Consider the following 12,273-nt stretch of genomic DNA (forward strand, 5'->3'; position numbering starts at 1 on the left):
AGAGAGAGAGAGAGAGAGAGAGAGAGAGAGAGAGAGAGAGAGAGAGAGAGAGAGAGAGAGAGAGAGAGAGAGAGAGGAGACAGAAGACAAAAGACAGATGGAGAGAACAGAGGGAAAAGGAGAGAGAGAAGGAAGAGAGGGAGGGAGAGACAGAAACAGAGACAAAGACAGAGAATGAAAGAGAGAGTTCCCTATTTAAGAGAAATGAAAATTTTGTTCAGATATGGCTAGGCTGTGTGGGGCAGAACTATAAAGGCCAAGGGAGAGACTAGTATTGAACTGCTGCAAATTGGCAAAGAATCCAAAATCACAATACTCTCAGGTTTTTTTTTTTTTTTTTTTTTTTTTTTTTAGCAATCGGGGTTAAGTAACTTGCTCAAGGTTACACGGCCAGTTATTTCTGGGTGTGGTGCTGAGTGTCTGAGCCCGGGATTCGATCTCCAAGTCGTCCCAACACTGGAGCCGGTGCTCTTACTCGCTGAGCCACCTGGCCGCCCCTAGTTTATTTCTTTTAATGAGCTAATAAAAGCCCCTAGTCTGGGAACAAGCCCAGGTAGATATTTTCATTTCCCTTGGAAGCAGTCAATTGGTACACAGGGGGTTAAAAGAAAGTCACATCACTGTGAAAGGAGGGAGAATACAATGCTTGCAAAAGAAACTACTTCTGAAGGGGAGTGAGTTCCCAGGGAAGCGAGTAGGTGCCAGAATAAACTCTCAGGGTATACTCTGGTGGTCTGATTTAGGGGATGATTGACAGCTCAGCATGTGTTGCTCAAAAATAAAATCCTTATCCCTAAATCAATTACACAAATAATTGTAATTTAAAATAGGAAGTGACTATAAAATACTCAGAGTAAAGAGGAGAGAAAGATTACTTTTTAAAGGAAGGGAATCGGGGAAGACTTCATGGAGGAAGAGCTATTTAATTTGAGGGATGGGTGGGTATGATTTTGTTAAGGGAATATAGAGTGATGGCATTGTAGGTATAAGGAACAGTGTATGAAGATAGGTACACAGGTCATAAAGTAAAATACATGCCTGAGGAAGGAACAACATATAGTACAGTTGGATTAGGACATGAGGTTAGGGGAGGAGGGCTAGTAACATGGTATAAGGCCAAATCAGATGACCGAGGTTCAAATCTCAACTCTGATAATACCCCTGTAAATTTAGGCAAATTACTTAACCTCCATAGGTCTCAGTTTCCGCATCTGTAAAATGAGGGGGTTGGTCCAGATAGCTTCTGAGGTTCCTTCCCATTCTAAATCTATGATCCTATGACCCTTGAGTGTCAGACTAAGTAGGAAGTTTGGACTTTATTCAACAAACAACAGAGGGGGACCCTGAGGGTTCTTAAGTAATGGAGTAACATAACATGACATTAGGAAGATTAATCAGACATCTGAATGCAGGATGGAGAGACTAGGGACAGGGAAATCAGTTAGGAAGCTATTGGAATAGGCCAGAAAAAAGGGAATAAGAGTCTAAAGATAGTGAGAGAAAGGAGATTTTAAAGAAGTATAATCAACAGGAGCAGAAACAAAGAAGCTAATAATGAAGGACCAGGGGTGGCTAGGTGGCGCAGTGAGTAAAGTGCCGGCCCTGAAGTCAGGAAGACCCCAGTGTTCTACCCTCAGACACTGTGTGTAACCTTGAGCAAGTTACTTAACCCCAATTGCCCTACAAAAGGGAAAAAAAAAAAAGAAGGAAGGACCAGTCTGGTGTAGAAGTCACAACTCCAAAATAGCTTTCAGATTTATTTCCCATTACACTCTCTCAAAAGTCCTCTTTCTATTTCTTTCCTCCAAACCTTTGCAATCCCCATGCTTGGAATATTCTCCTTCCTTTAGCAATCTTGGAACCTCTTAAAGAACGGATCTGTTTAAAATGACCTACACAAAGCTTTTCCTTATTTCCCTAGCTATTATCTCTTCTTATCCCAAATTACTATGTTTACTTCATATGAATTTTTCTATTTTCCTATCTGTGTGCAAAATACTCTAATGGAATGTAAACTCTTTGAAGGCAGGAACCATTTTCATTTTTGTGTTTGTATTTCCTGAGGCCAAAAGAGTGCCTGGGACTTAGGAGATATTTAATAAATGCTTGCTGAATTGATTGCTATTATTAATTGGAAAGGATTATTAATTAATTATTAATTAATTGAATTTTCATCATCTGTAAAATAGTAATAATAATAACACCCATCTTTATCATAGGTTTAGAGCTAGAAAGTACTTCAAAGGTCAGTTGTTTGAACCCTCTCAGTTCACAGGGAAACTAAGAACTAGGAAAGATATACGTGATTTGTCCAAGATCATTCAGGTACTAAGTGTCAGAGGCTGAACTTGAATCCCAATCCCTCTATCCACTTAAATACTTATATACTTTTTCCACTGAACTATCCCATACCCTAATCAGGCTATAGAATATGTCTGGGAGGGACAGGAAAGGGGCAGTTTAATTAAAGTGAGTTATTTCTACAGTTTAAGGGCCTCTCATCAGTTGAGGTTGAAATGTCCACCAGAAATTATATACCAAAGCCCCCTCCCAGTTGCAACCTGCCAAAAGGGGGCCCTACCAGGGTCCCTGGAAACCACCTGTCAGGTCACAGTAGTTAGGGTACCTGTGTTGCACAAACATCACATCCTTGAACCCCAGATAAAGATTTGTTTGTACCCAGGGCTTTGCTAGAAACGGCACCACACCCTGTTGGCCTTCACACTCCCTATAAAAACTTACTCTGCAGAAGGCTCCGGGCTGTCTTCCTGAAGTCTTACACTTGGGAGGCAGTTGCCAGCCTGCTAATAAACACTCCTTTCAATCTGTAATTGGCATTGCTATGCTGTTATTGCTTGGTTGTCCACTTCAAGGTAACCATAAACAGAAAGTATATATTTTGTAAATTGACAATCACAGAGACACAAACATCATTTCACAGCAAAACATATGTCCCATTCCAAGTCACTAACTGATCTAATAAATAAATTCAAACCAAGGTATTATTGATTAATAATAATCTCTTTCACCTAATAATCTTTTTTCCAAGTTCCTATGGTACCGTCTAATACGCTCATCTGGAGCATTTTTGTTATCTGATATTTATGAAAAACTTGTCATCTTCTCAACTAGAGTGTAAACTCCTTGAAGGCAGGGACCATGTTTTCTCTTTCTTTCTATATCAACAGACTAAAACAAACAAAATTACCAATTAGGGGCAATTAAATGAAAAAGAAGTGTGGTATTGACTTTAAGTAAAGAAGGCTTTTTGTACATATCTACTATGGGCCTAAGTAAAATATATCTACCATATACTCAATGATTATTACCCATATTCTACTTCTGGGGTGCTTGTAACATTCAACACTCCATCAGAACACAGGAAAAATTCTCATAGCACTTGTCACTCCTACATTACCGCTCTGTATGTGTATATATATATATATTTGGCCTACCACCAAAAGCTCAGTCAGCTAGCTTACCTGAATTACCCTAACAAAGATATTGTACAATGGCAGGTTGAATTGTGCCAACAAATGGGTAAACCAGAGTGTTTGAAGGAACAACTGGGTGTTGCCCTGTTCTCCCAGAAAACCATAAAACTTGTCTCTAGCCTTCAAGGGATCAGTGCCTTTCCTGGAAGCTCAACCTATGCAAAGTGAGCTAAACCTCCAGAGAAAAGTGGATGGAATATTATTATGCAGTCCATTTTACTCACTGCTGCCAGAGTGATTCTTCTTAATCACAAATCTAACCATGTCACTGCCATCATAGAGACTCATTTCAATGGCCTCCTTGCTTTCAAAACGTTTCATAACTTCCTCCCAACCTACATTTCCAGCCCCATTATACATACTCTGATCCAGTCCTCACGTGACACTCCATTTTCTGTGTGTGTTTCTTTACATTGGTTGTCTCCATACCAGGATTTCCCTCCCTCTTCATCTCTACCTAACAGAATCCCTCTTATTTTTAGGCACAGCTCAAACAACACCTTCTACAGAAGCTTTTCTGATCTCCTCAAATGTAAGTGCCCTGCCCCAAAGCTCCTTGTATTTATTTGTTCTCTTTATAGTTATTCTGCATATACTTATATTTGTACATAGGTATATCCTTATAATACCATCTTCTTGAGATCAGGGATTGTTTCATTTATTATATTTGTATACCTAGTACCTAATAGAGGATAAATGCTTATTGATTGGGACAACCCCTTCAGGGTTGTCATTAATTGTCATTTTATTCTTATTTTATTTTACCAGCAAAAAAAAATAGGTTTAGGGAGGGTCACACAGTATAATTTGTTCTAATTTCATATCTCCTCTGGAGAAATCTAGGCCACTACCCTTAAAGTCTACCTTGTAATGGAATGGAGGCACTCTCATAAAGACTAAGTTGAAATTATTCTTAAAGAATAACAGTCCTAGGGGCAGCAAGGTGGTGCAGTAAATACAGCATGGACCCTGGAGTCAGGAGGACCTGAGTTCAAATCTGGCCTTCGACACTTAACACTTATTAGCCATGTGACCTTGGGTAAGTCACTTAACCCCAATTGCCCTGCCTTCCCCTCCAAAAAAGAAAAAGAAAAGAATAACAGTCCTCTCAATAGTAGTAGTTAATATTTGATATGAGTATAGTCATGTTCTTAATTTGTAATGGAATGAGATAATAAGAGGGATTGTACATTTTTTAAGAAGTTATAGAAAGGCAGACTTCAGCTTAATATGAGAAAGAACTGCCTAAACATTAGAGCTAAAATGGATTTAGAGTCCATTAGAGTCCAAAAATGGAATGGGTTACCTATGGAGATAATGAGTTCCCTTTCACAGGAGGTGTTCAAGCAGAGGGAAATTGTTATCGTTGTTCATCCTTCGTTCTGGAAGAGGACCAGTGACATTATGAGGGTGGTCATGACTTGCTCATGAATTGTATTCAAATGAGGCAGGACTGTGCAAAGTCATCAGCCTTACTCTCTCCTCCAGAGTCATAGGATTCTAGTGGATGGCTCCAAGCAGAGGAAAATAATTATTTGTTGGATATATTATAGAAGAAAACTCATGCCACATACTGGGAGTTTTCCTGGGTCAGTTTCCCAGTGAAACTATATACTGCACACTGGTAAAATGCCTACGTTTGGGGCGGCCAGGTGGCTCAGTGAGTAGGAGCACCGGTTCCAGTGTTGGGATGACCTGGAAATCGAATCCCGGGCTCAGACACTCGGCACCACACCCAGAAATAACTGGCCGTGTAACCTTGAGCAAGTTACTTAACCCCAATTGCTTAAAAAAAAAATTTAAAAATTAAAAAAAAATGCCTACGTTTTCTTTTCCCTCTACAATTTAAGTAGAGCAAAAGCTTTTTAAAGTCCAGAGAGCTGGGACCTGGTGAAAGGAAGAAAGAATCCAGGGTCAAGAAGAGTAGGGAAAAGGATGAAGAGGAAAAAAGAATCAGGTTTTCAATTTTTGTTTTTGCTTTTGTTTTGTTTTAGTTTATAGATTGTAAGAAGAACTTTGGTAGAAAAAAATTTGAGAAATGGGCCAGAAATTGGTAAACATTGAACAAGATGGTGTCTGAGGCCCTTCCATTTCTTTCTTTCTTTTTTCAAGAAATAGGGGTTAAGTAACTTGCGCAAGGTTACACTGCCAGTTTTTTTGTGTGGGTGTTAATTAGCTGAGGCTGGAACTGATCCCGGGTCCTCCTGACTCTGGGGCTGGCAATCTTACCCTGCCACCTAGCTGCCCTGTTCCATTTCTGATATTCTTTGGTTCTATGATTGGATAAGTTTCACACATGTATTTCTTAATTTATTCATTCAACAATAATTTATTAATATCTTGTTATGTACAATATCGATTTGCTGTGGACACAAGGATGAAATACAATCCTCAAAGAATTAACATTCTTAAAAAAAAGTAACATTTACTGATGTCTTTTATTATTATATCACTCATTTCTGAATACACCTCCCCTTTTCCAGCTGAACTTTCCCTTCAAACAAATACAAGTGGTTAAATAAAAACAGCTCATACAGTGACCAGTCAGTGAATTCTTTGAGCACAGGGTGTCTTGTACCATTCTTTGTATTCTCAGCACTTAAACACAGGTGCATGATACATAGTTTTGTTGTTCAGTCTTTTCAATCATGTCTAACCCTTCATGACCTCATTTGGGGTTTTCTTGGCAAAGACACCAAAGTGGTTTGCCATTTACTTCTCCAGCTCATTTTGCAGTTGAGGAAACTGAGGCAGATAAAAGTTTAGTGACTTGCCCAGGGTCACACAGCTAGTGTCGGAGGCCAGATTTGAAGACAGGTCTTCCCAGTTCAGTGCTTTATCCATTGTACCACCTACCTGTTCTAATATATAAAATATTCACAGAGAAGTGGAAGAACATTTCTAATATGCGCAAATATTTTTGGCATTAGGAACAAATATGTTGTCATTTAGATCAGAAACATGAGGGAAATCTGGTATAAATTGTGAAGGGATTAACATTTGCTCTAAGCCCATGAAGTTTCCATTCATAAAATACTTTAAATTTGGCAAAGTACTACATATACTTTGTCTCACAGGAAACACTACCTTTCCTCTTAAAACCCTAGACATTTTGTTAGTTCTTCTCTTTTGGCTGTATGACAGACTTGATTTTAGGAAAATTATTTCTCATGAATATTGAAAAGATTCAGACAAATATGAAAGGGAAAACAAAAAACTAAATGGAAAAAGTGTCCTTCCCATAGTAGAATAGTCTGGATTTTTCAAATGTGTAAATTTCCCCCAGCTATAAAGAACTCATTAACTTGTCACATTCTATACCTTTATAGAACAGAAAATCACATTCTTCCCATTATTTATGGCTCATCAATAATGCATTAATTTCTTTTTTTTTTTTTTAAGCAATCAGGGTTAAGTAACTTGCTCAAGGTTACACGGCCAGTTATTTCTGGGTGTGGTGCTGAGTGTCTGAGCCTGGGATTCGATCTCCAGGTCTTCTCAACAGTGGAGCCGGTGCTCTTACTCGCTGTGCTACCTGGCCGCCCCAATGCATTAATTTCTAACTAATAAATCTAACAGTCTTTTGTTTGATTCCCCCCCCACACACACCTGAAGATAAAGTTAATTTAATCTATTTAGCATTTGGCTGAGAGGTTTATGCTCAACTCACTCCCAGTTACAAACCACACCCTGAACACTTCACTCTAATTCAATTATGTTTAGCTCAGTTTCACCCCCTCATTTTGCAAATTTACTAGATTGTGCCAGGGATGGTGTCTCAGCTAGATTTTGTTATTTCTTTAACACTTGGCAAAGTCCTATGCACACAGTAGGTACTTAACATATCATTAAATTCAATTAAAGAAACAAAGACCCAGAGACTCAACACTGTTCATAGTTGGCAGAATAATCTAGGGTTCTGATTTCTTGTTTAATTATTTATCTACACAATGCTTATTGGTTCCCTGTGTGTCCCTGGCCTCCTAAAATTGTGAGAATTAATAAAATGAGATTATTGAAGTAATTTTTCTTTGAAAAAGCTGTACCATGGGTTTGCATTTCAGATTGGACTTGGGCAATATGACCCTATATCCAGGGTTTTCATCTCCTGTCTGGACAATTTATTCTCTACAACATGCTTCACAGACTCCTTTTTATACTTCACAGGATCTGCCTAATTTCTGCTCCTTTCCTTCAAACCTTCCTCTTTCTTTTGTCTCCCTTTCACTCCTGCCTTCCCTTTCTCTCTTCCTACTTTTCCTTTCCTTTGTCTCTTTCCTTTTTCCAAGGGCTTTATCCCTGTCTTATAGCTCTCTTTCCCCTTCAATACCACCCCTACCTCCATCCGTGACCCATTTCTTAAGGCACTGGACTTGAATTTAGAAGACTTGAGCAAGTCATTCAGCCTGTGCGGGTCTCAGTTTCCTTATATGTAAAATGAAGGGGCTGAATAAACTAATCTCTATGGTCCTTTCCTGGTCTGACATTCCATGTTTTGATGAATTCTTGTCCCTGTCCCACCTCTTCTCCTCTCTTCTTTTTTCCTCTTCTCTTTGTTCTTTTCTTTTTCTCTCTAAACCCTAAGAAATAGGTACGGAGTAGTTATCCCTGTGACACAAAGGAAACTGAGGAGGGACAGACAGACATAGCTGGAAGTGGCTGCTCAGTTCTCCAGACTCCTTTTTCAGATATCAGTAGTTTTTCTGGGTATCCAATTGGGGAAAGCGGGAAAGAGGGTCTTCATAAGAGGCCACATACATTGTAATGGGGAAAAAAAGTACTGGGCTCAAATCCCAGCTCAGCTACTTATTACCTCTGTGAAGTCACTTGGCTTCCGCGGGTCTCAATTTCCTCTCCTACAATTTCTACAATGAAAAGTTTCAGACTAGATTGAGCTCCAAGGTGTCTTCTGGCTCTAAAGCTTATGCCCTGTTATCTCCTTTAAGACTCTGGGACAGCTTGTGTCTCCTACAACTCCATTCCCCTGGGAGATTGATCGTCTTGCAGGAAAAAGGCCCCATCACTTCGCCCTCGGTGCACCCACCCTTCTGGCTCCCGGCAGTCATTATTTGTTGATTGGTTGAGCCCGCTGCAGTGACTGGCCTCTGACGTCTCTTGGCAGCGTTCCTTATCAATGGGCCAAAAGAAGTAACTGAACAGCGGCAGCTGTAGCCCGCGTAGCCGCAGAGTCCTTCAGAGTCCCAGTTGCAGCTGGGAGCCTCTTGGGGCTGTAGTCCAGGCATGGCACCTAGCACTGAATTGTCGTCTCTCTGCCGGGAAACAAGGTGGGGAAAGTGAACTCATGTGAACAGCTGGGGGTCAGGTAGCAGCTGTCCATGACCTCCTCCCGGGAATGAGACTAGCTGCTTGTGAAAGTCAGTGGTCGCCACCATGCAGACCTGCAGCCTGTGGGTGATTCTCTTCTCGTGGGCTATGCTAACCGTGAGTACCTTCAACTCTTTCCTCAGTCAAAGATGAAACCCTCCCTCCCCGCTTCCAGACACACTTTAAGATGGGGTCTGTACAAACTACGTAGTTAATCCATCCAAACTTCTGTTCGGCAGATTTCAGCCCTACAGACTGGACAGGAAGCACCCGGCTGGTAAAGCTGGGAAACTGATTTGGGAAACTTTTAGCATCCAGAGTAGTTTTGAGTGGATGAAACGAGCCGAGTCGTTTGAAACTTGTGCGATTTGACAGAAGGCTACCTGATAAGGGGTCATGCCCCTATTCACTCCCTCCCCCTCCATTTCTCCCTTTGCCCCTCTCCTTTGTCCTTTCTTTCTCTCCACCTCTTTTCTTCTTCCTCTGTTTTACCCCCTCCTTCCTAATTCTCTCCCTTCCCTTGTTATCTCTCCCTTTTTCCTCTTTCTTTATCTCTCTCCTTCTCTTTGATTCTTTCTCCCTGCCCTCATTTTCACTAAATCCTTCTATCAGACTGACACACCCTAATGAAACTTCAGGGTAACTAACATTCAGGCTCTACATAACTGATCCAAGAAGCAACAAGAAAGGATGAGAAAGTCCAGGATAAGGGGGATGGATGCTTGTTTCTTTTTTCAGAGATGAGTTTGCCTGTTTTACGGTGTGGATTTTGTAATTAGTCAGTCAAAGTGATTAATCAATGCCAGTGAAGGCAATAGTTCTCCATTCACTGGCTCCCAGCTTGAACACCTATCCTCCTAACTCTGGATAGCACTAAAATCCAAATCATTTCCAGAGTGAAGATTGTTTTCTATTTAGAAAAATCCATAAAGTAGAAGAATTCATGTCTTAGTAGTTCAGAATCCTGACACCCAGGAAAGTTTTTCTTGATGTTTCACTGATAATCCTCTTGCTGTAAATTATGACCTTGCCTATTCTATGGATGAGTATAATAGAACACCCAGAGGGCCAACGCAATCAATAACTCCAATGTCAAATTTCTATGCCAGGAAAGTTTTTTTTTTTTTTTAAGCTAGCATGTCTGTGACATTCTTGCAGAAGTCAGTCACGCACAGCTGTTCTGGTTAATGTTTTCATCTCACCTGCAGCCTTGATTAAGCTTACTGCCAAATACCCACCACCTCCCATCCCACTCTTCAAAGAAAATGGAAAGAGGTAACCACACTTCTACACACACAAACACACACACACACACACACACGGAAACACAAATAAACAAACAACAACCACCAACAAAATACTACTGTGGATGATTTGGGGTAATTCAAAATGGCAAAACCCAATCGGAAATTGAACAATTATTTGTAAAAATCAGTGTGAGATTTGATAAGGAAGCATCTTTAACCTTGTGCCTCCACATCTCCTTCTTGCCTGTTTGTAGCAGGCTTCCTATCACTGGAGAGTAGTTAGTTATCTCTAAACAATAAGGTTTAGAGATTCAGGATTAGAGGGATCTATGAATATGAAAAATTCCAAGAAATAAAGGAAAACATCCGAAGTGATAACACAGAAGAAAGCTGACCCATATCCAGACACTACTGATGGGTAAATGAAGATCATGTTAAACAGAAACAAAGTTCAGCTAAATTTTAAAAAACAAAACAACACAAAAACTTCAGATGACATTGGTAATAATTTTAAAGGTAGGCACCCTTCCTTTTAACAAACAATAAATTACTAAGGTATAGCGATGTATTGTTCTCTATTATGATTCCTCTTTTAGACTGTTTTGGGCAATTATACATTATGAAAGATGTTATTGAAGAGATTTGGAAGAGAGCTCAAAAAAGCCCCTGCTTTTACTCCACCATCTTGGCCCTGCTGAGAGGTGTTATTGAAAGCACATTGGGGATTGTATTGATAAAAAGGAATAATAATCAGACCTTTTCTTTCAATACAGAGGAAATGAATTAGATATGACACTAAGGCACAATTTTAGTTTTATCCCAGGGTAGAAAAACAAATCTTCTGTATTATGTCAGGAATAACCTCCAGACCAAATTATGAGATGATGCCTTTATCTTCATAGGAAATCAGAGCTGAAAAGGGACATTCAAAATCATCTAAATAACCCCCTACCAACATTTTATATATGAAAAAAAATCCAAGGCCCAGAAAGCTGAAGTGCTCAACCACTAATTGTAATCTTGCACAAGTGCTATTATCTAATGAAATACTATTAAGTAATGAAATACTATTTCATTCCTTTGGGCTCCTATTTTCATGTCTGTAAAATGACAGTGTTTAGGGGCAGAGCCAAGATGGCGGAGTAGAAGCAGGACCTCCCCACTGCTCCTGCTTCCACCTTCCCCAATCCATGTAAAAAGGGAACTCTGAAAAAACTTTGGAGCTGCAGAATCCACAAAATGACACAGAGAAGCTAACCTCCCACTGAGGACAACCTGGCAGGCCAGCAGGAATCAGCCAGCACAGCTCTCTGGTAGCAGAGCCCAGGCCCACGCCAAGGCTTTAGTCCCAGGGTGGGCCTAACCAGCTACCACCAGAGGGACTCCAGATCAGCAGCAGCTGTGGCCATTTCCAGATTTATCAGCACACAGATGCAAAGGACAAAGTGAGAGGTCAGTGCAGACTGGACTTTGGGACCCAGTAAGTGGGAGTGTATGGCTTTTGCCCCCTGGGGCGAGAAGCCACTGAGGCTCCAGCACAGCCAGCCAGCACCATGTGGCAGCTTCAGCTCCTGTCCTGCAGAGTGTAGGGGGACCAAGCACTTGGTAATCGCTCTTGCTTTAACCTGCTTGGATCTGGATTGCAGTCTAGGGTGGAGGTCCTGGGGTGTGCGACCAGCTTGCCAGAGAGTGTGGAGACCTCAGAGAGGGCACCCATCTAATACCTCCGGCAACTGAGAAAACCCCAGCGTTTGGGACGAAAGCTCCCCTGTCTGGTGGCAAAAAGCCCAGGGGTCAAGTGACTAGGGGCGACATGACCGGATAAAGGAAACAAAGCAGACAGAAGATTCCAACATTAGACAAATTTTGGGGACAAAAAGGAGCAAAGCATGGAACAGGAGGAAGACAGTGAAGTCAGAACTCCTGCACCAAAAGCTTCAAAGGAAAATACGAGCTGGTTATAGGCCATAGAGGACCCTAAGAAGCAGATAAGAGAAGTGGAGGAAAAATTGGGAAGAGAAATGAGAACAATGCAAGAAAATTATGAAACGAGAGTCAACACCCTGATTGAGGAAAATAACACTTTAAAAAACAGACTGACTCAAATGGCAAAAGAGGCTCAAAAAGTCAATGAGGAGAAGAATGCCCTAAAAAGTCTAATTTGCCAGATGGAAAAAGAATCTCAAAAGCTCAATGAGGAGAATCAT

General features: G+C 40.7%; 1 protein-coding gene across 1 annotated transcript in view; it reads left to right on the top strand.

Annotated features, from left to right (window-relative positions):
• Positions 1–8,463: 8,463 nt before the first annotated feature.
• SCTR (secretin receptor) overlaps positions 8,464–12,273 on the top strand; it is a 91,441-nt gene continuing 87,631 nt past the window's right edge. Inside the window, exon 1 of the mRNA XM_069067761.1 lies at positions 8,464–8,936. Within this exon, the coding sequence (XP_068923862.1) occupies positions 8,886–8,936 (51 nt within the window). The 5' untranslated portion in view covers positions 8,464–8,885. The remainder of the gene's footprint in view (positions 8,937–12,273) is intronic.

The sequence above is a fragment of the Petaurus breviceps genome, unplaced genomic scaffold (genome assembly GCF_028583685.1).
Source record: "Petaurus breviceps papuanus isolate PSGF00001 unplaced genomic scaffold, PetGlider_PUasm1.0 90752, whole genome shotgun sequence".
In the NCBI taxonomy this organism is placed as follows: Eukaryota; Metazoa; Chordata; class Mammalia; order Diprotodontia; family Petauridae; genus Petaurus; species Petaurus breviceps.